The 25,269-nt window shown below is 34.8% G+C and overlaps 2 protein-coding genes across 3 annotated transcripts in view; one reads left to right on the top strand and one right to left on the bottom strand.

Annotated features, from left to right (window-relative positions):
* B3gat2 (beta-1,3-glucuronyltransferase 2) overlaps positions 1–3,319 on the top strand; it is a 74,463-nt gene extending 71,144 nt beyond the window's left edge. The window contains exons 3-4 of the mRNA XM_015487899.2: positions 1,759–1,907; positions 1,989–3,319. Coding sequence (XP_015343385.1) covers positions 1,759–1,907; positions 1,989–2,075 — 236 coding nt within the window. The 3' untranslated portion in view covers positions 2,076–3,319. The remainder of the gene's footprint in view (positions 1–1,758; positions 1,908–1,988) is intronic.
* The window catches only part of Smap1 (small ArfGAP 1), a 255,824-nt gene continuing 233,107 nt past the window's right edge, over positions 2,553–25,269 (bottom strand). Inside the window, exons 9-12 of one of the 2 annotated variants that reach the window (XM_015487901.2) lie at positions 10,964–11,091; positions 6,854–7,025; positions 5,701–6,008; positions 2,553–3,508 (exon numbers count right to left, since the gene is read on the bottom strand). In XM_015487901.2, coding sequence (XP_015343387.1) covers positions 3,374–3,508; positions 5,701–6,008; positions 6,854–7,025; positions 10,964–11,091 — 743 coding nt within the window. In that variant the 3' untranslated portion in view covers positions 2,553–3,373. Of the gene's footprint in view, positions 3,509–3,991; positions 4,514–5,700; positions 6,009–6,853; positions 7,026–10,963; positions 11,092–25,269 lie in introns of those variants that run through there. The other variant, XM_015487902.2, reaches the window with a different exon arrangement.

The following is a 25,269-nucleotide window of genomic DNA, read 5'->3' as shown; positions in this document are numbered from 1 at the left end:
AAAAAAAAAAAAAAAAAAAAAAAAAAAAGAAATCTTTTAGCACTAAAATCCACCTGGACTATGAGAAAAGGCACTTTGATATTAATTTGAATCTTTGGTGTTCTTTTGTGTCTCATGTTGGCCTAGCCATGCCTGAAGGCAGCTTTGGATTTGTTATCAGAGTGGTATGATATGCAGATGGCGTAGCTCTGCTACCAAAAATGTTTTAAAAACCCTTTAGCTGCCGATCAGTATTCTTCTAGCCACAACTGGTGGCCAATACACCTGCCCTTCGTGAAATTATTCACAGTGCTATTTTTAATATATTTGTTGTAATCTTTTGAATAGTGTTTTGTATTCAATTGAGTGCTTCCACAGATTTTCATATATCAAAGTTAAGAAGGGGTCACACTTCTCTTGCAAATGAGGAAATATAGAAGTTACAGCATTAAGAAAGATTGAAATGACTTGGCCAGTGTCCCAAATGCAAGGACCTAGACAACAGAAAAGGCTAATCATTTCAAATTCAGTGTTTTCCTGCTATAATGTGCTGTCTCCCTGGAGGATTGGTGGAGATACTGGGAGTCTTCAGGCTGTTTCATGATTTTTTGTTTTGCTTTACTCAGTACCAACTATACCAAGTAGTTTGTACACAGCTGAGTATTAATATTTTCCCAAAAGGCAGCAGGGTCTAGAACATGAGACTGCTCAGTCTGGTACCTAGAGAAGTTAAAAGAATGGTGGTATGGTTTCCTCAAAGCTCCTCCACTACTGCTGGGTATCATTTGGTACTAAATTTGCTAGTACAACTTTTTTCACAAAGAAGCATAAATCAATTCAGGTTAATGTAGAGAAGGATAAGATGTTGCTAAGAAATGTTCCTGGGAACTGGTCCTCACAACTTCAACTCTGGGAGGTTGCCTGACTTTACATTGTTACCTTAGTCATAAAAAGCAAAAGGGCTTCAGACTTTCAAAACAATGACTTGATAGCTTATAGAGTGCTTTCATAGCTGAGGTTTAAGTGCAGAGATTGTTAAACTACAGATTGAACAGTGATGACATTTTATATAACCAAATCACTGAAGGGGTTTTATACATTCTTTTTTGAGGCACTGGGGAGCGAATTTGGGGCCTCATGTGTGTGCCAAGCAAGTGAGCTACCACTTTTAGGATGCAGAGCATTCAGCCCCCTTTTTTCCCAAATACTAAAAACTAATTTCTCAAATGGCCTATATCTTCTGAACTAATTTCTAACCTCCTCTCCCCTCACCATTTTCAGATTGAAACAAATGATTATAAATTAGGTATTACTCATTTTCTATGTAATTGACTTTTATAACCAGTCTTCTTAATACAACACCAGTAGTGCTGAGTTTGATAAAAATACACAATGATGTTAACAGCAGGCAGGAAATGTGGATGATCTGGATCTCATACCCTAAGGATAATTAAGGTAGGTCCACAACTGTTCTAGTTGCACTGAGTTCAGAATATCAAAAGTGGCGTTATGATAATCTCTGTGAAACCCTTTATTAACCACAAACCAGGCTTCATATTTTATGGTAGATGTCCCATGGGTATACCTGTTTTGCACTGTAATGACTAATTTTCCTCTTGAGATGATAAAGCAGGTAATATTCCTATTAAACTTGGTAAACCAAAATATAACATAGTATTTGACATTTTTTTGATGTGACTAAAACCTCAGAAAAAAAAGAAAAGTACATCAATATTTTACTTTAATGTCATTTTTTTTTTTTTTAAACTTTTCACAAAGGATTTGCTGTAAGTCTTCAAGTCATCTTGTCTAATCCAAAAGCTGTATTTAAGCGTCGTGGGTCCCAGCCAGGGATGCAAGAATCTGACTTTCTAAAACAGATAACAACAGTGGAAGAACTGGAACCAAAAGCAAATAACTGCACCAAGGTACTCATTTCACTTGTGCTGCTTGGCATTGAGTATCAGCGCTGAGAATGTGGCTGCCCAAAATATTTTCCTCCCCTTTAGGTTCTTGTGTGGCACACTCGGACAGAGAAGGTTAATCTAGCCAACGAGCCCAAGTACCACCTGGACACAGTGAAAATTGAGGTGTAAGATGAAGCAAAAACTGGCACAATCAACCTGGCCAGTGATGTGGAAGAGGATGACTGGTGTTTAGGATGCAGAGCATTCAGGTATTGTTTATTTTACTTCAGTACAACGGCCTTTATTGTCATCTGATGGACATCTGTCTAAACAGAGCTTGTCAGTTAATGTAACTAATTTGATGGTACAAAATTTTTGTTTTGTCTTCATTTTTTCTGCATGTTTTCTCTCCAACTTAACTGGAGAATTTTTGTACAGTACAGCTAATGATGCAAAATACCAATCTCAATATCTTATTTAATTTTTCTGTCCCCCCCCTCATTTGGCCTGATAATTGGTAGAACTGAATAGGTGTAATACTTGCCCTGACAAGTATTTTGTCAATTGAACATTACCAATTCCTAACTTCACATGAAGTAAATTTTGGAAGGCTTGTGGCAGTATTCATTATAGGAGGAAAAAAAAAAGTCCACAAATAAAAAGGTCTATGGATTTATCTGTTTAATATATAGGGAAATAACATTTTGTCAATACTAGGCACCATAAAATGTAAACACAATTACTGTCATAAACCTGGATATACCTTCAAGGATTAAAAGTGGCTTTTAGTTACCCTGTTTGCATATAGTGCAGAAAAAGGTCTTCATGTTAGCACTATGTACATAAGAAGAGATCCAAATTATAAGAGGCAGGTAAAATTCAAATTCTTTAAACATTCATTAAATTAAGTTTTATAGTAACATCCAGGTTTATCTTCCTTTCACTAACCACGTTCCCTGTTAAGCACATCATAACAGCACGGTGAAGTGAATGATGAAATAAAAGAATTTTGATACACTAGAAAACAGTGCTCAGTGATACATTTACATTCTATTTATATGATTAAACATTTGATCATACAGTACCTTCCTACAGGATTACTGGCTAATTTGGGGGTGGGGTTTATACTGTTAGAGGTATTACTAACATGATAACTACTTCCCTTATATGCAAACATTAGAGCTATAATTTTATTGAGTAAAACTGATTATGCAAGTTGACTGAGCAGCTTCTCAAATAATGTAGTTTTATGAGATCATGGGAAACATGAGCAAAGCTGCCCCTGACATAAAATGGTTCTTCAACCTGCTTTTCACCACATCAAATTTAATCAGTAACAGACCAACACGGTCAATCAGGTAATTCCTAATATGAACAAATGGGGGGAAAAGAAAAAAAAAATATGTACATGAATAAACAGGGGAACTAGATGCGTTTTAGCAAGGAATGTCAGGTGTTAATTCTGGATGAAACTTGTATTGCAGTTTTCATTTCCACAGTTGTGTGCTCAGAGTCTGACCCGATGAGCTTCCAGACCATCCTGCTGTTGTGTTGGGGGGCTGGCCAAAACCTGCTGCAGGGTTTGCACTATTGATACTCATGCCAGCCATTTGCTGATTCATCTGTGAAACACACAAAAGACTTAGTTTAAGAGGATTACTTCATTTTCAGTTCTTGCTTCTTTAGCCTCAGTTGGGTATTTTTTCATCAATGTGAAAATTAGTTAAAGCACTTAGGTGAAAGACTAACATATACATATTTCTTTACAGAAAGCAAATAGATACTTTGTTCCCTTGTTATTTTCTTCCACTTTTTAGTATTAATCTCAATCATTTTCATTCATTTTCTAGATCCAATTTCTTTTTTTTAAAATATTTTAATTTTTTAGTTGTAGTTGGACACAATACCTTTATTTTATTTATTGTTACATGGTGCTGAGGATTGAACCCAGGGCCTCACATGTGCTAGGCGAGTGCTCTACCACTGAGCTACAACCCCAGCCCTAGATTCAATTTCTTATTAACCCTAACTGAATGGGGAGAGAACAATCTTTGAATTTGCATATGGGATTATATTATAAAATGAGTCCATTACTCTTTATTTTGAGATACTATACTAAGAATATTTTACTTTATGAAATTTTCTTAGTTCTAAAATTATCCTATAAACCTAGCATGATGGCTATAATTCTCTATTAAAATCTTAAATGGGTCTTTATTCTTTATGAACTTTAATATTTAGAAAGTATATTTTTCCTCTTTGTTCTAACAACACTAACAGTTAAAATTTGCAGTATGAAATTTCTTCCAGATTGGAGTCAAGTATATTTATAAGCAAGCCTCTTAGCCCTATGGTTCTCTTACTATCAGGATTGGTGATAAGAGAAGGAAAGGCAAAATTTACCATCATGTACAGAGTGAATTTGAAACCTACGCTCAGGGTAAGATTGTATTCTATTTGCAATTTCTGAAAGACAAGAACAACTACGTTGCTGATCAGATATAAGTGTCTGAAGGGCAGGCAGATTACATTTTCATACCTACTGAAGGATATTTTAACCACTTTATCATTGGCCAATAAATTTCACTGACAGTGTGCTGGAGAACAGCATCGCCCTTTTGCACTATCTGAGAGTTAGGCCAACATTAACTCCTTATGGGTTAATCTGCACCTAAATCCGAGCTGAGTGTGTTAGCACTTTGGTCACATAAAGCTGTTACTGATATTTAGTACTTGAGATTCCTAGAAGGTAGAGACTTCTGTGAATCATGAGTGTAAATAAATAAATTGAAACATTCATATGATATACAATAATTCTGCTACAATCATTAGAATCAAGACTATTCCCTGAATGTTCTCAAGGTAAAATTCTGATCACTTAGAAACCAAGACCACCAAATGGGGAAGAGGAACATAAATCTAAGTCTAGGAGCTTTTGTCTATGGAGCTAAATTCAGAACAGAGTGCCTAAGATAGAAATGCTCTCTTGGCTCTAAACAAACTTAGGTAGAAAAAGAATTTTATAATATGAAGGAATGTCTGAGACAAGTACAGACTTTTCATACCTTATGGGAATTCTTGAGCCAGTGGATACACTTTAAATATAAAGTCATTACAGATCATATAAAAAGGAAATACAATTTTAGAAGGGTTACTGAACAAAAAAGTTTCTATAAATCCATGGGCAGTAGTCACAGGACTTGAAGACAGCTTTGATCCCTCATAAAATTGTGCTTTGATAGGTGAGAAAAATCCAGCCTCATATTGTGAAAGTTAAGCAAAAAAGATCCAAAAATTTGCCGGTATAATGGCATACACCTGTAATCCCAGTAGTTCAGGAGGCTGAGGTAGGAGGATCAAGAGTTCAAAGCTAGTCTAAGCAACTCGGCATCATCCTATCTCTAAATAAAATATTTTAACAGGGTTGGGGATGTGGCTCAGTAGTTAAGTAGTGCCCCTGGGTTCAATTCCCAGTACTAAATGAATAAATAACTGGTAAAGATAGGTTGGTCTAAGTAGACATCAAAAACATCCCACTAGGGAGCCATGAAAAGCCTGATGCTAACCTCAAAGGTGGCAGACAAGAAGTCTCTCATCATCCCTCAGATAAATTTCTAGCTATTATAAACAGACCAGGCATTTTTACCATGACAGTAGTGTTACAATCTGAAATGAAGAAAAAAGGAACCTAACAGTTCTTTACAAAATACTTTAAAAAATAGGGACAGTGACAAAGCATTTATCTCTCTGATGCAACTTTTGATCTTATATTATCCTTAGTCAATTTCCTTGATAGAGAGTAAATGACTCCTACCTGTGAGAGGCTCCACTGAGGCTGTTGAGCTTGTGGGAGTCCAAACTTACTCTGAGGTGCACCCATCTGTCCTACCATTCCTCCTTGGGGGGCAACAACATTTTGAGGAAGTGGCATCACACCAGTTTGTGCATTTCCCATAAACCCATTAGGCATGGGCATGCCCACCATCATGCCTGTACTCTGTCCCATCACATTTCCTAGAAGGCTGGGCGCTGCAGGCACAGGTACACCCATTGATGGAAAACCTTGAAATGCAGCCGGTGCTTGTGAGGTAAATGGTATATTTGTGGGTCCCATAAACACACCTGTAACACAAGAACCATGAAGAGAAAAATGAAAAACAGGGCCATTGTATATAGTTACACTCACCTTTATAGACACAGAAAAAGGATTACCATTTTCTGATATACCTACAGCAAAAATTTTCACTCTGATCTGGCTGTTTTTCCTCCTACGAACAGCCCAAACCTAAACATTTGGAGCTGTTTATTTCTAGAATAAGCAAATCAGTTATTAACCTGAGAAAATTTAATTAGAAAATAAAACTCTCAGGCAATAGCCACATTAAATACCTCCACTGTAAAGACCAAATTACTCAGCATGAGAGTATCTGCTTTCTCTGCTGACTTGCACCACATGTCTCCCAGTACCAAATAGGCAAATGAGAGTTGACTATATTTGGCTTTATAACGAAGTAGTTGGATTGTTATACAATTTCAGCCCATATGTGAAATGCAGCTCACTATTTAAGAGGAAATGGTCTAGACAGATTAAAACTGAATAAATTTTATGCTAGTTTTTCATTGTAATGACAAAACATTTCAAAGTTTTTGGAATCATGTAATAATTCAGACTGCTTATTGTTTACTTACAGTAGTACACAGTCATAAACTTCCTGTAAATAAAATTTCAATAATTCTTCAAAGATAATCCATGTCCTATAAACTTGTGAAAAAATATTAAGTGATACATGAACAGCTTGTTAATTCTAACTGAATAAAGTTTTGTGAATTCTGTACTTGCCTTTTAATCACTGCAACAAAAAAAAGCACCATAGGAAAATAGGGAAGAAATATAATAGAAGTAAAAAGGATGTACTTCTAGTAATGTCACTGTGATGCATTGAAAGCAGATTTCAAAATTTAATTACCAGGAGTGCTTTGCTGTTGAACTGTTCCTGTACCATACAGAGATAAGATGGAGTCTTTGGAGAGTTGCTTCTTTGCTACTTCTTCTGATTTTGTAGTTGGCTCAGTGAACAGATCCAGATCCCCAGATGTTACTGCAGACAGGGTGGCAGCTGCTGGTACAGAGGACGTCCCCTGAGATAAACACCAAACTAAGCTGATGAATTCTGTATAGTAAAGCTTAGCTTGTCTGTTACTTAAAATCCAAATAAAGTTATGAAATCAGGAATTAATTATAGAAGGCAAAGTGGTAACATTCAAGAGGATCATTCACAAAGCCTGCATGCAAAAACATCTAAAGGTAACAATGTTTCTTAATTTGAATCTGTTCTTGTAAAAGGGGGAGACTGAAGTTATTTCATAATAAACTGCATTTACCAACTAGGTGGATGGAGAGTTCTTGCTCATTGTGTTACACAACAAGTCCAACAATAGTTACATGGATATTGTCTGAGGACCACCACTATTTCAAAGAACTGATATTCCTTGGGATACAGAACATTTCTACCCCTAGCAGACTGTAAGATGGTCCTGCAATGGTTGACTAAAAGCTTTTGAAAATGTAAAACCAAAACCTATCTTGTAAGATTTTTACATACTCAATTTATACCTAATTATATGAGTTAAATTATAGCAAAACTTTGACCACCTATACACTCACCTATAACCCGCACTCCATTTGGAGGCAAATGAACATTCACAAACATGTTGATATTTAATGTACAAAATTTTCAATAATCTATCTTGAACATACAGTATTATACAATTATGACCAATAATCTTGTCTGTGATCTTTGTATTCAAAAACTACTTAATTACATCACATTTGTTTATATGCATTTTCAATATAAAGAGTTTCAAAGAATTGTCTGAAGACTTATAATTTGAGAAAAATCTTAACTAGCTTTTATAAGGTGAACAGCAAGTTAATGTCCTGGTTAAAGTACCATGTAATAAATTACCAAATATTCTATTCACAAACTAGGTAGAACAATATTTTAAATCTATTATCACTAGTTAAGCAGGAATTAAGAGATACAAAGAAAAAGGCACCTTATTTTGCAAAAACTCTGTAATATGTAAGAAATCAGCCCTAACAGAATGCCAAACATACCAACGCCCTTGAAAAAAATATATCTTAGCTACCAATGAAAAAGCAAAGATCACAGAGGCTAACAGCCAGCTTGGCAGTACTAGAACCTTAGCCCCATGAATTAGGACAGTGTCACTTCACTTCTTTCCTGATAAGCTTGAGACCACAAAGTGTATCACACAATGGCAGGGTTAAATACTCAGATAACAAAGTAAGTACATCACTAAGTGATCTTTCATCACATTTACTTTCTGTTCATTCTATGAACCTGTTCAACACACTGGGGTCTATTCTGTGTGAATGAAATGTCACCATAAGAAAACAAAAAACGGTTGGGTACACTGATTCAGTCTTATACAAAAGCAGCCTTACTGATAATGTTTACATGATCTAAACATGTTAAGTTTCTTCTGAAGATAAGTAACATGGAACATCTACCTCAATGTGGACACAGTCTAAAAATGGCCAATATAAACAGCATAGCTAATAAGCACTCAAATGTCCTTTTCTTGGCATTTCATTTGCCAGCACTACATCCTCAGTATAAAAGGAGATTAGGTTTGCTTATCAATAACATTTCCGTAAGTTGCAGAGGCCTCTAAACAAAGGCTTTCTGGATGTCTGGAATTCCAGGGCTAAGCTAAGGATAGACTTCAGCCCTTGTATAAGTCTAGATACTATTGGTGTGTATATGTTTGTGATAGATAGGAAAGGGGCTTCTGTGTTACTGCTAGGGCTTGAACTGTTCCCTTAACTCCTAACATGTGTATATCATCAGTTGAGGTCAGTTGAGTATTTCTAGGCCCCAGACAGGTAAAGCAGATGATAAAAAAATCAATCTATTTCATATTCATGAGTGGGGAAATCTTTTGCTAGAATTTATACATACTTAGAAAATAATACCAAGAGAGAAAGAATAGGGTTCAGAGTAACTCATAATCTTGGCATTCAAACTAGGTTAAGCTCAATATCATACAATTAAAAACCTACCAAAATTAATAAATTACACAATACCAGTATATATGTAAAATCTTGTACTCGATTTTCAAAGGTATTATTTTGAAAATGTGCCTAGGTTTTAATTTTTACATGTAATTTAGATGAAAGGCAATTCTGTTCACCAAATATTCCCCCAAAAGAATCAGATGTGATAAAAAAAAATTAATCCTGTTATCCTATCAGGTAAGAATGCATGAAGCCAGACCTGCCTCTCCTATAGCAAGCAGCTATGCCCCACACTCCTTTCTTACAATGCTACTTGTACTTAAGATTTAAATGGTGCCAGCATTGTTCTGCTTTCTGCTACGATACTGAACAGAACATGTGAAGTACACTGAAGCAAAGCAACTTGTACCTCAGTGGAATCTGAAGAAGTCTAGCAGACATAACTGCTTCACTACAGAAAACCAGAACAAAATAAATCGCTTTTCATGTGCAGATTGTCAAATATACTAAATGCTTCTTTCCGAAAAAGTATTTAGACAATTTTTTGTTTCATATACACCCATGCCTGCACAAATTCAAAAAGTAATATTAACTGAAAGAATAATTCTTTGCCCCTCTTTTTATGTGTGTTCCAATAGTATGAGAAAGGCAAAGCCATAAAATGTTACTAAGAAATATCAACATGTTCAATTGTAGTGGTAAGTACACAATAACTATCATAACAAAAATGTGTAGTAAAAATGTCTTAAGTTTTCTTAATGACAGACTTTTTATTAAAACTACATCCATACAATTCAGATTTAGCTCAGGTTTTTCTTTTGGGTAGTGTGGTGGTAACTGGGAATCTAACCCAGAAGTGCTTTACTGTTAAGCTACATCCCCAGCCCTTTTTAAAAATTTTTAAATTTTAGACAGGGTCTTACTAAATTGCTAAGGCTGGCCTTGAACTCTTGATCAGCCTCCTGAGTCACTAGGATTATAGACATGCACTACCACACCTGGCTTGGCTCAGTTTTTACACAGAAAGGAAGCATTTGTCTCAAAAATAATGCTGTTCTGAAACAAAATAGAATCTTAAAAGTTTATTTTTAAGAGTTACTTGTATCCTGAAAGTTCATATATTTTCCCTATAGAAATTCTATATAATGTTTAGAAGGCAATTCAAAATTTCTTCACCATTAATACTTTAAAAAATCTTGATCATTAATATTACTACTCTTAATTTTTTTAAAAATATTTTTTAGTTGTAGTTGGACACAAAACCTTTATTGTGCTGAGGATCGAACCCAGCACCTTACACATGCCAGGTGAGCGCTCTACCTCTGAGCCACAACCCCAGCCCCTTAATACTGTTTTAATCATGAAAAAAAATAAGAAGGTAGGTTTTAAGGCATAATTTATTTTTAGAAAAAATAATATGTGGCTAGGGTTGTTTGTGCCTCAGTGGTGGAGCCTGGCATGTGTTGGACACTGGGTATGATCCTCAGCACCACATAGAAATAATGAATGAATGAATGAATGAATGAATGAATGAATGAATGAATACATAATTAAATTAAAAAAGAATATATTTGCTGGAAATTCTTATCCAAATCAAAATTTACAAACACCCATAGTTTAGAAACCTCTGAAATAAGAGATCTTGCTGATCTCAAGTCAGGATGAGCTACCCTGAGCTTTCCCAATTGTTCATTTTAAAGACTGTTGATTCCCCAGAGCAAGAGTTAGAACTTTAAATACAGTAACTATTTTATGCTTTATGGGTCAGTCATACAGTCTCTACTGTAACTACTTCAACTCTGCTTTTGTAATAACAAAGCAACCAAAGACAATACATAAATCCAGGGGAACGACTGTGTTCCAATAAAATTTTATCTGTAAAAACAAGCTGCAGGGTTAGTTTGCTAAACCTGGGCCTAAAGAACAGAAGGCTTTCAAATCAGTGACTGCTCAGAAACAATTATTTTAAAATTCTTGAAATGTTTCACAAAGGAAATTAGCAGTAACCACATAAAACCACATGTTTACCATGTACCTGAGCAGGGGGCATGACAGTGGCAGGTAAAGGATTGGAAATCATTGGTCCAAAGATGTCCAGATCATCATTCAGGGCTGGCACTGTGGTTGTGTTCCCATTGGTTACTGGTGCCTCAGCAGGGCCATCTGAAAAAAAAAAGACTTCTATCAATGTAGAATCTCTTAAATTACTTGAAACATGGCATTAACTTTAGAAATAAGTGGTTTAAGAAAGAATTCAAATACATGTCCCCCTTTTACCATAGGATTTACCACCCCCCAAAAGCCATTTTTAGTTTTCTTTATTCTCCCAGTGAATAAAGAATATTTCACTGGATTGTTGGCATAGATCCAAACAAATGTCCTATTTACAATATTCTGCATGCTGATTTTCTGGAGATCACATCATTTTTATCTACATTCAAAATAAATTTTGTGTATAACTGATTATAATAAATAAATAAATAAATAAATAAATAAATAAATAAATTCTGATGATTTAAAATGGTTAAAATGTTGCATTTTAAAGTCACAATAGGGAAAAAAACTGGATAGAAAAACCAAAACATATACTTTAAATTGATCCTACCAAAAACATTTATAAAACTTTGAAATAAATCCTTTATTTAAGCACAGCCATCATTAGTGATGGCAGCTAATGACAGAAACTCCAACAGATCTTCCTACTGAAAAATTCAAATTAACAAAAATTTAAATGTCAATAATTATATAATTTAGGAAAGGTAGCAGAATACAACAGTTACTAAAAGGGCATTATGTAAAAATGTGGATGTGTAACCGATGTGATTCTGCAATCTGTATTTGGGGTAAAAATGGGAGTTCATAACCCACTTGAATCTAATGTATGAAATATGATATGTCAAGAGCTTTGTAATGTTTTGAACAACCAATAAAAAAATAAAATAAATAAATAAATTAATTAAATGTCAATAATTATATAAGTTACATAATTTTAATAACTTTATGTCTCCTTTTCATGTGCTTGAACAAATAATTTGCAAGGTATAAGGGGTGGGAGTTGAAGTGCAGGGGAGAGAGTTTGTCACAGCATTCCAGGAAATGGAACAGCCCCCAGTTCGGTTTTCTTTGGGTATAACCAAGTAACAGTTCAGAAAATTGTAACTCCAATCTCTTGGGACTTATATCCTAATCAATATTCTATTTGAACAATTTATGATCTCATTTGATCTCTCTTTGATTGACTGTGCCCTCCTCAAAGGTAAATCTAACATCTTTACACATTAGATGGAATGTCTTGTGTAAAGCAGATACTTGATTTGACAAATTTAATGTCTTCTACTTGTTGCATATTTCCTCTATATAAATAATAGAAACTGAATTTTTTATTTTCCTATTTTAGTGTCAGTGAATTACAAATAATCCTTAATATCTTTAATGGTCATAGTCAAATATTTTTTACTATTTAATTTATATAAAAGTAAATAATTTGGAAAATAATAACTGCCAAGTATTTCTCAAGGCATCTTCAGTGATGCCATGATCAGAATCATAAAAAGAAATATATTTACTACAGATATGTGTTACACACATAATGTCTATATCAAACACTATCAACAATTGAAAAATAAAGCAATAAAATGATGCACAGATAATCTCAAACATACAGAATTTTAGACATCATTTTTTTTTCCATTTCTGTCTCTTTAAAATGGCAGCATTTTGAAGTTAGACCTCTGTAAAGAGTTATCTTATGTTTCTCATTCATTATAATTTTTTTATAATGACCAGAAATATTGACCAGAAATAAACTGACATTTTAAAAGGACAAGGTATTCTAGAGTTAAAATCATCTAAAGAAACTTTTTTTTTTTTTTTGTAATTTCTACAACGTTTCAGAGAACAAACCTCATATAATAATGACAGGTAAGCCAGTAGTGCTCTTAACCCAGAAGCAAAGTTGGGGATGGGGAAACAAGTTCATCAACTACAAATGCTAACTTCTATCATATGCACGAGGAAGCACTTTAAACTATATAAAACTATAACTGTGTATATATATTTAAGAACTATATATAAAAATTACACAAACACATGTCCTCTAAAACAAGAAAAAATACAACAAAAAGTACAAAAAGCTGACAAGCTGAACACAAGCAATTATTTCTAGTTTTCAATTAATTTATTTTTTGCCTTTTCAAATAACTAACAATTGGGATGGATTTATGAAAAAAAAAAAAAGACTTCAAAATGAGAAAATACTAAATACATTTTTTTTTTGGCAGTGAATTGAGAAAATGCTATCAACTGACTTTTACCACAGAAAATGAGTGTACTTCACAGAATGACTGCTGTGCCCAGGATACACTGTGAGAAAACTGGGAGGTCCCTCCACTACAAGCAAATGATGTTTTCATTGCATTTATAAAATTGTACATCTTTTAGGAATTTTAAGTCTGTTCAAAATAGCATGTGATACTCTGCTCAGAGTATTTACTTACTTACACTTTCAAATCTAAACCCCAATTGGTATATAGTAGTGCATTAATTTATCAAAGAGCAAACAGGACATTATTTGGTTTTTGAAGTTTTGTTTTACGCTTCATATCCCTCAGGACTAAATATGTGATTAATAACTTCTCTAGTGTCACAGAGCTAAAGCAAAGCCTTGGATTGTAATCTTATTAATTTTCATTATAAAGGCAACACATTCTTGAAAAAGATTCAAGCCATGAAAAATGGAGAAATCAAAAAGGCCCCATGATGGACAGTTATGAGGGCTGCAAAATAACTTGAATATAATTAATACCACTGACTGTACATAGTTAAAATGGTAAATTTTATGTTTGATTTATTACAATTAAATACAGTTTAATTGGGTACATAAGAACATATAAAAACTACCTTCTTTACATAAAGTTATGTATGTGTAGGTGGGAGGTTTGCATTCTTTGATATTGCATATCATACAGTACGTAATGACTTATTTATTCAACTCGTGATTCATGGCCATTTATATAGTTTCCAGATTTTCATCATAACAAAAGCAGAACATCCCATTCCTTAATATGAATTATACACAGTTCATATCTGTTAATTATAAGGTAATGTAGCTCAGTTTTTTCCCACCATATTGAAAACAGGTCTCATTCTGTGTTTTTAATGTTAATTAATATTTTAAGACTGGCCTCTTGTATTCCACACAAACAACACTGAACTCTCTTTGTAATCACCTACCATTGGTTAATGAAGCTGTCATGAATGTCAATTCACTATAAGTCTGAGGGGTTTTGAAATACTTTGGAATGAAACAAAGGAAGTGCCTGCTTAGGGACAGCTATCTTTGTGGAAAGACTGATAAAATTTTTAATTGACTGGGAAAGATTTTCTCATGCCTCCAAAAACCTGAGGTAAGAAACCTTCTCCCAAGCCAAATAAATGTTTTCTTCTAGCCAGATACCTTGTAATGAGCACAGGTGATTCTTTTCTGTTCTCATACATACAACATACCTGCCCCTCTTTTCTTTTTATCCTGGTCTTCTCCCTATGTGATCCCTTCTGGATTTCATTCCTAATGATCTTCCTTGTTACTACAAAAGCTACACATTCATAAAACTGTTGAAAACATTCTTAACCTAAATGAAAATTTCTCAGCCTTGCAAAATCAGTAAATAAAAGTTCCCAGTGGGGGTTCAGTGTTTGCTAATCTTACAAAATACATTTGGCTTGCTAAACACATTTCTTAAAAAAGGACTGTTTCAATTTATTCTGAAGGTCATTGTGTTTTTAATTTTTAGTATTAAAAAGGGCAGATAAAGACTCACTATCATTACCACGATTATAAACATCACATTTATCCTGGATGTTTTAAAACATTTCCCTCAACTATCTCCAGTTACAGAAACTAGGGCACAGAGAGATTAAAATACTTCCTCAAAGTTACCTAGTTAAGCAGCAACAATTGTACTTATGTGTACCCCTAGACTAGTGCTCTTTTATTTACCATATCAGAAGACATGTAATTATAAGTTACTTAGTTATAAAGAAATCACTTAAAATTCTGAAAATTAAAAACCAATTTAAAAATAATTTACATTTGTTGTAAGTCTGAGAATAAGGAACATAGTGAAAAAAATCATTCTAGACTGTGCCTATATATTTCATCTCCCCAATCTATCACCTTTGTACCCTGGCCAATATCTTCTAAATTTATAGGGGAATAATATAGAAGGGCATGATCATCAACAAACAAACTAGGCTAAGGGAAGAAATTGGGATATAATCAGCACTCAATGAATGAAGAGTATTTCAAATCACTGGGTGTTAAATACATTCTTTTGATCAAGTAACCACTAATAGCACTGTCCTTGCTGACTGACTGAATTAAAGCTGGGATCTCAAAAGTGACAAAATACCAAGATGTTGAAAAAAGTTTTCAGAGAAATATTTTAAAAATTTAGAAATAATAAGCCTTATTCAAATTAAATGGCTTACATGGGGTAAATCACCATATTTTTAAATATTTAAATTAATATAGGTTATGTCTTGTTTGTACATGTGAGTTTGAATATATGAGTGTGTATACACACACATATACACAGGCAAATGGAAACTTGCAACCAACTACATCAAGCCTTCTCTGAGATAAAGGGTTATCTACAAAAACAGGTAATCAGGATTCACCTCAAACATATCTCACTGTGTGTGTTCCTTGCTCAGTTACAAAATGGTGGTGGGAGCAGCTAGCAACAGCAGGAGGCAGCAGCCCCCTTTAATCAGTATGCAGAAACAGTAGTTGGTGGACAATAAAAATAATGGGAGATCTAAAGTACAAGAAAAGCCTCAGGCAAATGTCAGAAATTTAGCTGGGACAACAACATAAAAAACGATAATGAAGCACAAAGGACCCCTTGAAAAGGCAATGCAGTAAAATGAAAGAAAGAAATTAGGACAATGCAGAAGAAATTAGGACAATGCAGTAAAGTGAAAGGATTTCAAACTTAAAAGCAAGGCATCAAATGTACAGTTAGTAGTTTGTGGGTAACTATTTTCTTTCTACATTAGCTTAAGTTTTCAAGCTACCATTTTATTTGTGAACTGAGTTGGTGAATGAATGTTTTAAACTGCACACATACCAGAAATTGACAAGAAAGGTTAAAATGTTTTGAGCTACAAAAAAAAAAAAAAAAAAGTTAAACCAGTGCTATATCTTACAAGAATGTAAGGCATGCCCAGCATGCACTTACTGACATCTTGATGCTTAGAGATGCTTAGAAAGAAGGTTAACTTTTCAAATCTGACAAAGTCTTGAAAGCCAATCTTGATTGTCTAGGAATCATTAATATGATGAGTGAGTCTGTTGATTCTATTAACCTTGGCTGTACCAGAACTCATCTGACAGTAATAATCCAAATGAGGACCAAGTTAAAAAAACGTATTTTAATGGATACTTGGCCTGTTCCAAGTACCTTTAAGAATATATAAACTAAAAGAAAATAAGAATAAAACACTTCATAGTTTGAACACTAATATTTGCTTGAACACTAATATTTATTTAAGTTCTATGGTTAGGCACTCTGATCAATGCTTTATATAAAGTATCTCAATTTAATCCTCATAGTACCTCAAGGGAATTTTCACAACAAGCTATGGATTTTAAGAGAGGCTACATGCTGCTATACCTGGGTGGCGGTGAGGGGGAAATCACATTAAATAACCAGTTTGAAAAACTTTTCCTTGGGCCCCCAGGCAGAAAGAGGTGCTCCACTCCAGGGTTAAAAGACTTTATTTACATGGCTATCAGCCCATGTCCCTAAAAATGCACCTTAAGAGTATGTGCTGACTTTACCATCCCACCCAGGCACAGTTCTTGGCTCAGGCTCCATTCTGAGGCAATGACCTCCTGAGTTCACAATGCACAGTACCATCTTCTCTTCAGGTTAGACCACCTATATGCAGTCTACAATTAGTAGCTCATAACTATTTTCTTTCCATATCATTTTAAGATTCCAGGCTAGTATTTTATTTGCAAACTGAGTTGGTATGAAGGAATGGTAGGTAGCCAGCTGACTCCAACTCTAATAGGCACTGCAAAACAGCAGCTTTCCTAAATGTCCTATGCCTTTCATTTTTAGTTTTTAATGACAACAGACTGGACATGCCTCACTATACTCCAGGCCTCTTAGCTCTCCTGGCATCATTTTTATAGCCCAGAGTCTTTGTCCAGTCCCTCCTGCCCTATCACCAGAAAGAGTACAGCTGCCTCCTTAATTCAATGCCTGACAAAAAGCTAATGCTCAATAATGGCTGGAAAACTGAATTGTTTTCCAGAGACAAATTATTGATGAATATCTTGGTTACAGGCAGAGCCATAGATAAAAACAATTAATAGTTAGTGATCCTATTTTTGTTGGGAGAAAAAGTGAAATAATGACACTGTTTTTGAAAAGTACCAGAGATCTCCTGATTACAAATCCCTTTTCAGTCTTTGTCCTATTTGACCACTAGCTCATTTATCCTGAGCTGATCCTTCTCCCTTGAAGATCTCCTCCTTCGCACCTAAGGTTACATTCTCTTGGAAGATCAGGAAATCAATGCTCTCAGTATCCCTGGCTAGTTCTCCCCTCTCCGTGTTCACAGCCATAGCTTATAAACTATGATCTGCCCATGATAATACAACTGCTTCCTAACTGGAATCCTTTTACCAAGGCTTCCTCTTTTTGGTTTACTGATTAGAGAGAGGCTAGAATTTCTCTTTCTAAATCAGAAATGTGTCTTTAAGTCACTGTCCACAGCTTGGCACATCGCTGCTCTTAGTACCACACGTGATTACCCACATACAAGTCGGTCTCTTTCACTGACCAACCTCCCTGCTGGCTAGAGCATCACTTATTCTCCTCCAGGCCTGTTCCATGTGTCCTACCACAGCACCTGACAGATACTGCAAGGCTGTCTGCTCAATAATAAGAAATTGATGGATTATAAATCATAAAATATTTGACAATGTTAAGACATTAACTGAGTCTATCTGGGTAGCTGCTTATCTTTTCCAACTGTTATCCATTGTACAGGTAACCTCCACAGACCATTAGCTTTCATCTGAAATAGACAAGCATAGTATAAAACAAATTTGTTTCTCCTATCACTAATAGTAGCAAGAAAAGTAACCTACAAATTAAAGAAAATAAAATTTAAATTACAATTTTATCATTAATACAGATTTCAAACTCAGTTCTCGGGCAGTTCTCATAATCCCATCTCTTCCCTCACAGATAATTCTCTTATCTTCCAGTTTCCAAGTGCAACTACATCTCCTACTTGCACTACTGTAAACACAGAGAGCTAATTTTCTGGTATTTACCAGCGTTCCATGAACTCTGCTGGTGCTCAATAAATATTAATTGAATTCATGTTTTAATTGAATGTCAAAGGCTTTAGCTGGTCATAATCTATTTGCACAAATAATAAAAAAAATGTCAAAGAGCAACATGAGATTTCATGTATTACTAATCTAGTTTAGAATGTGATAAGTAAGTGGATGTTATGTTTTTCATTACCATTTCTGACTGAGTGTGAACATTCAGCCTTGAATATACCCTTGCTACAATGAAAACTGTCAAGGCTAATTCTTCATAGATAACTACTGAGGCATCAAGGTAAGCAGCAATTAATTTTAAGTGAAAAGAGTGCTGATTAAAAAAAGGTTGCTTCTTTGAGATATAGTGTTGCTTTCCTTAATGACAAAACTCCTTAAAGCTTCCTAAATTTTGTTTTGCTCATAGAATTCTTATTTTCTACTCAAGAAACCATTTAAAGCTTTTTCCTTAATAAAAAATGTTACTTGGAACTCATTTGTATTAAAAATATGACTTGCTTCATGAGATGAAATTAGCTCCTACATACCTTACTTTGTAAATTCAAATCATAAATTTCCACTTGAAACAGATTAAATTTTTTTAAGTTTTAAATTGTTTTCAAATGTTTTCTTTAAAATATGTCTAGAGTTAAGTGGAGCTACATATTTATTTTTAAATCTTTTTAGCACTAAACAGATGTTATTTGCCAAAATGATTGATATGGCCTTACAAGACAATCCTAAACCTCATGCTCACTTTTTATGCCCTTACCAAGTGGCTAGCCAGTTACTAGTAGAAGGAGGTAAATTTACTTTTGCACATTCCCATAATCTAGCCAATTTGTGAGCAAGAGATGCTCACTACAATGCTGTGTAGAGGGAAGCACTGCAGTGCTACCCATCTTTTAGGAGGCACACACACTGATTTAGAGGTGCTGTCTGGGACTGCTGATACACTTACACACACACACACACACACACACACACAATCTCTACCATTTTATTGCCTCAAAAGATAAGACATATATAAATATGAAACCAACTTAGATAAAACAAATTTCTTTCCAAATGATGACAAAATGTGACAAACTAAATTTCTTTGACATCATCTAATTTCTTCAGTTTTTTTAGGCAGCTGCAGATCCTCATAGGCAAAGACCATGCTTTGCAATCACTGTTTCCAACTATCTCCCTCTTTCTCTCTCAATGACAGTGGTATTCATAACATAACCTAGTAGGAATCCTATTTATGTTATTCAGCATAATTCAAGTCCCTCTGCTACATGTACTTTCAAAGATCCATGCTACCTCTTACTGGTCTCCTCTGACCTGGTGATCAGAATACAGTCTCAGCACAGGACTGAATAGAACTACTGTGCTAGGTGTTTCACAAAAAGCACACCATTTACTCCAGCCACCAAATACAGTAGAGGTTTTATTTCCACAAGCCAGATGAAGATGCAAGAGATCAGAAAAAACACAGGTATAGCCTCAAAATTCAGTGTTCCCCTATGCCATCTATCTATCTGACAAATGGTTTCCATTTGATAAACAGATTTATTTGTATGACACTGTCTCACCTGGTAGTGTTAGAGCTCAATATAGTGTTAAGCATATGAACTCTGGAACCAGAAAACACAGTTTAAATCCTTGCTCTATGACTAGGCTATACACTGATAGCTGTATTTCACTAGCATTGTGGCTATATTGTATTGTTTAAAGAATAATGATGAGAAAAAGAAAGTCTATATATGTTCAGTACAGATGCAATTTTCCCCCCAAATATTTTAAACCCAAGGTTGGTTGAATCCATAGACGTGAATCCACAGAGGGGAGACCCATTGTATTACCTTAGTGGAATCATCTTAACCTACTGCTAACCAGTCTCCCAGTTTTTTTAAAAAATATTTTTATTTTTTTAATTTTTATGTGGTGTTGAGGGATCAAACCCAGCGCCCTGCACATGCCAGGCGAGCATGCTACCACTTGAGCCACATCCCCAACCAGTCTCCCAGTTTTTAATCATTACAAAAACAATGTAATAATCAACAAAGACACTGGCGTAACAGTATAATACAGAGTCCTAAAGGATTACACTGGTAAGGGGAAATGAATAGCATCACTCCTACATGCCCTAGAAATTGATTTCAATTTTCTTTTACTATAGGAGGTATATATTAAAGTCAAGAATGTGTCTGTGTTTGATTCAAGTGTGTGCATTTAAGACTTGTTCAGCACAACACTTAGTCAAGAGTGGCCCCAAGACTCTAGATACTTTCCAAGACTAGATGGCAGATACTAATCAAGTATTTCCCACTTCTGGTGGAAGAGCATAAAACACTAATTAGTATTTCTAAGGCTTTAAACATGAATCAACATCTAACCATGAAGCAGTCCTTTCAGGTATAATCAGGAACATAAAGCAAGGATCAACAAACCACAGTCAAACCTATTTTTAAAGCTTTTTGGATCCTAAGCCATGTTTATTGGTTTACTTACTTGTTTTAGCTGCTTGTATACTACAATGGGAGTTGAGAGGTTGCAAGACAGATTATATGGTCTGCAAAGGCAACAATATTTTCTTTTGCTCTTTTCAGAAAAAAATTGCTGATTCCAACTAAAAAGTATATATAAAAACATTTTATGTTTGACTTTTGGAATGGGCACTACATCAGGAAAAGAGAGCTAAATAAAGTAGGTTTAGCTTGTGTTACCAGGTTGAAAACAAGAGCATGGGCTTATCAATGTTCCATTTAAAGAGAATATAGAATTTCTAAAAATTAATATTAATATTCTCATAACAGGGTAATAGTTAAGAGTGATTCAGGCAGCCATGACCCTTGGAACACATGGCCTTCCATGGCTATGTGACTAAACTATTTCTGTCTAGAAACGTTTTAAGTTAATGCCTGTCTGTTCTGGTTTCCCTCATGGGATATGCTGTTTTTTTTTTTTTTGCATGACTATAAGTCATACTTCAAGACATCTTCTCTGAAATATCCACTATGTTTTCAATTCACAGGAGAATAACAGAGTCCCACTAGGGGAAAGTGGTGTGCTCTTGAGCAGAAAATTAAGTTTACTGATTGAGGCTGACATCTATAATCAATCCAGATTTAGGACCATTGTTTGTTTTGAGATAAAGGGATTGTTGATTCTCTGCAGTTTCATGGACTTTCATGAACACAGCTTTAAAAAAAACAAAGTCTGAAGCTGGGCATACTGGTCCACACCTATAGTCTCAGCTAGTTAGGAGGCTGAGGCAAAAGTCTGAGGACAGCCTGGGCAACTTAATAAGACTCTACCTCAAAATAAAAAGAGCAGGGGATGTAACTCAGTTGTAGAGTGCCCCTCAGTATTAATCCCCAGTATTAAGGAGAAAAAATATATCTGATAATATTTTTTAAAAGAATTTAGGTTACTGATAGACAGCAGGTATGAAGAGTTGTAGGTTCTCTGGATAAAACACTCATCCTGCTTTTCCTACTGCTAAAACTCTAGCACAAGCAGTTCTCTTCCTGATCACATCTTTCACCTATTCCATCTTTGCAACTCTTCCATTGTATGATCCAAAGCCTGCTGTCCAGCATCAGCAAAATCTCCTCTATATATCCTTTACCTCTTCTCCAACTCTGCCTTCACCATATTGCTTTAAATAAACCTTGATTCTCCCCTAGAGATACAACTTCCTGAAGCTTTCCAACTGTCTAAAAAAAGAGCTGGCCTAGCATATTCACAAACCCAGGGGTGAGAGAAATAAATATAAATTGATAGAAGCCATTGATGCTTTGGAATTGTTTGCTATGCAGCATGGACAACAATAGTTGACTATTCCAGAAACTGATAACAAAAGAGGGGTGCTGAAATCTATGGACCGACTTTGACACACAGTGGTGGAAGACAAGGAAATCCTTATAGGAACTTGAAAAACAGAGATACAATATGCAATGGTGAAACAGTTGGTATATAATGCCTTGTAAAAAGTGAAAGGCAGAAAATATCAAAGTTGTAGCAGAGCTGCCCTAGTTGACCTACAGCCCTGAGAATAAAAGATGTTTATTATTGTAAGCTGTTATAATCTGGGGGTTATTTACTAGGCAGCATTATTGCAGCAACAGATGAGTATCTCAAAGGCTAAGTAGTTCTAACAGATTTTATGTCTCACAAAACCTAAAGTATTTATTTCAATTCTTAATATAAAAAGTTTGTCAACTCTTTCTTTAGACAGAGGCTGCTCTGTCAATATGGGTCCAAAGTAAAGATGATGTGAAGCAGAGCATTGGCTGATTTCAGATGTACACAACATGAGAGACAAGTAAGCTTTCTTTACAGCAAGCCACCAATGTTTTGAGGAAGTTTGTTACCACAGTATAATCTAGCATATTCTGATATAGAAATTTACTCTGACTTTGTTTTCAAGGGAAATATCTCAGATTACTAGTACTTTTTTTTCACTATTTACTCCTTCCTGGTTATCTCTCCAGGACCCTTGTTGTATTTCCCTATTCTCTAAACATCTGAGAGCCATGGGGCACAGCACCTCTTCTCTTCAGTCTAAATACACTCCCTTAGTGAATGCATCCAGTTTCTTAACTTTAAACAACATTTACATGCTGATGACTTCCAACTTTATATTCCTCACCCAGATCTCTCCCTAAACTCATAATTCACATAACTGCCTGATTAAGATCTCCTTTATGATAAAATTAACCTTTTTGGTCTAAGAAATTAGAATTTCAAATTTATTATGACCCAAGTAAAACTCCTAATCTTCCATCCAAACTTCCTACAGACTTTCCCACCAAAGTAAATGGTAACTTGATTCTTCTGACTGCTCAGATGGAAAACACTGAGTACCATCCCTAGCTCCCCTTTCCTCTCATTTTCCACATTGAATTAGTCAGCAAATCTTAGTGAATCTATCTTCAGTATATATCCAAAATCTGATTGGTACATCTTACCACCTCAAATACCACCATCTAGTATAAGCCATCATCTCTTCTTGTAATATTGCAACACTTCTTCCTGCTTACAGCCTTGCTTTGCTACAGAAATTATGAGGACTAGGACAACAATTCTTTAGATACTAAAATCAGCTTATTAAATCTTTGTAATCCTCTCCAATGTATTTTAGGTCACTTAAAGTAAAAGCCGAAGTCTTGTCACAGTCTGCCCCTTTCCTCACTCCTTACCTTCCATATCTCCTCTGTCATTAATTTCCCCAGATCATTTCACTCTAGCGATACTGTTGTCCTTGCTGGTCTTTGGACACTTCAAATAGGCTGCTACTGAAGAGGTTTTGCATACTTGCTGTTCTCCTATCTGGAATGCTCTTGCCCACAAACCCAGATATCCATAAGCTTCATCTTGTCAATCCTATTTAAAATCACAACTCCCATTTTTATTTTATTTATAGCACTTACCATATAAGACCTACTACATATGCTACTTACTTATTCACTATCTCCCCAGATAGAATGAAAGCTCCCAGAAGATAGGGGTTATTACTATCTTCTTTCAGAATTATCTCCTTTGTGTCTACAAGGAGCATGGACACATGGGAGACACTCAATATTTGCTGAACTAGTTAATGAATCTATAATCAGATCTAGTCTATATCTAATATTTCTAAGTTCCAAACTAATAATTTAGGCACTTAGACTGGAAATAAAATGTTGCATTGAGAACAAAGATTCATACAGTAAGATATTTTTTTTTTTTACTTTGGTAATAAATCTTTTTTTTTTAATTTCCTTTTCTCATTTACAGCAAAGAAAATACAGAAATTATGAGAACTAGAATTCAACACAATTATATTTAGAGCTCTTGGACTGGACTAAAGCCTTAGTTTTAAGATTACAGTTATTTTTCCACTATCATAAAAGAATTTGACCTCCAGGGAGTATGTTTGTATGATATACCAGATTCCTAAGAAATGAATAAAACACTCAACTGTAATTCTTAAAAGAGAAAACAACTGACTCAATAAGACTCAAGATAAGTTTTTTGAAATTTGAAAAGTGCTGTATGAAATTTAACTTTACTGTTCAAATGGCTTTCATTCTTTTCCTTTACTTGTCAGTCTTTCTCAAAACTAAACAAATGCTTTTTAAATTAAGTACTGCTCTAAAGCTCAGATAGTATTAGAAATAACCATTTATCAAACCAATTCTTTTAGGAGGAATAAAACTGTAAAAAAAAAAAAAGGCTGACAATATTCACAGATGAGCATAGTATAAGCACATCTTGAATGAAAGTCTGTTTACAACATTTATCAACATGTACACCAATATATATCTGTTAGCCATTAAAATAAATAGGACATTAAATTGAGTACTTCTCATTGTCATCAGATATGTAATATAATATAAAGGTAACCATTAGATTTGGATATAAAATACATTGCTTAGGTTAAATAAAACTAAAGTTTTAACCTGAATATTTTACAATATGGCTATCCCAGAAATATTTTCACTAAGGTAGAACCCTCACAACCATCAAACGAAAATAATTGAAGGGGGTGGGGGAGTATAGGGCAAAAGGAGAAGGAAAGGAAGATAAGGGTGAGGGGTAGAGAAAGGAAGAAGAAAAAAGAACCCACGCCTTATTTTAAATGTTGAAATGTCACATCTACCAAGCCTTTGATGATTACTTTGATATCTCTTTTTCCCCCAAGGAACTCATTACTTATGTTTCAGTGAAGACAGTACTGACAGACACTGGCTCCCTTATTAAAGATTTCCTTTCTGTAGAATTCGGCAAACTAGTCCTACCATTTTCAAATTCTGTTAACAGGTAACTTTTGGTATACTTAAGATAACACCATCCTGAAGTCTTCTTTGATATAAGGAGAGTAACTAAGAACAGAGTAGGGACAAAGAGCATGAGAAGAAGATTAACATTAAACAGGGATGAGAGGTGGGAGGGAAAGGGAGAGAGAAGGGAAATTGCATGGAAATGGAAGGAGACCCTCAGGGTTATACAAAATTACA

Source organism: Marmota marmota, unplaced genomic scaffold (genome assembly GCF_001458135.2).
Source record: "Marmota marmota marmota unplaced genomic scaffold, marMar, whole genome shotgun sequence".
In the NCBI taxonomy this organism is placed as follows: domain Eukaryota; kingdom Metazoa; phylum Chordata; class Mammalia; order Rodentia; family Sciuridae; genus Marmota; species Marmota marmota.
Note: the sequence above shows the minus strand (reverse complement) of the source record. Positions and strands in the feature narration are given on the sequence as shown.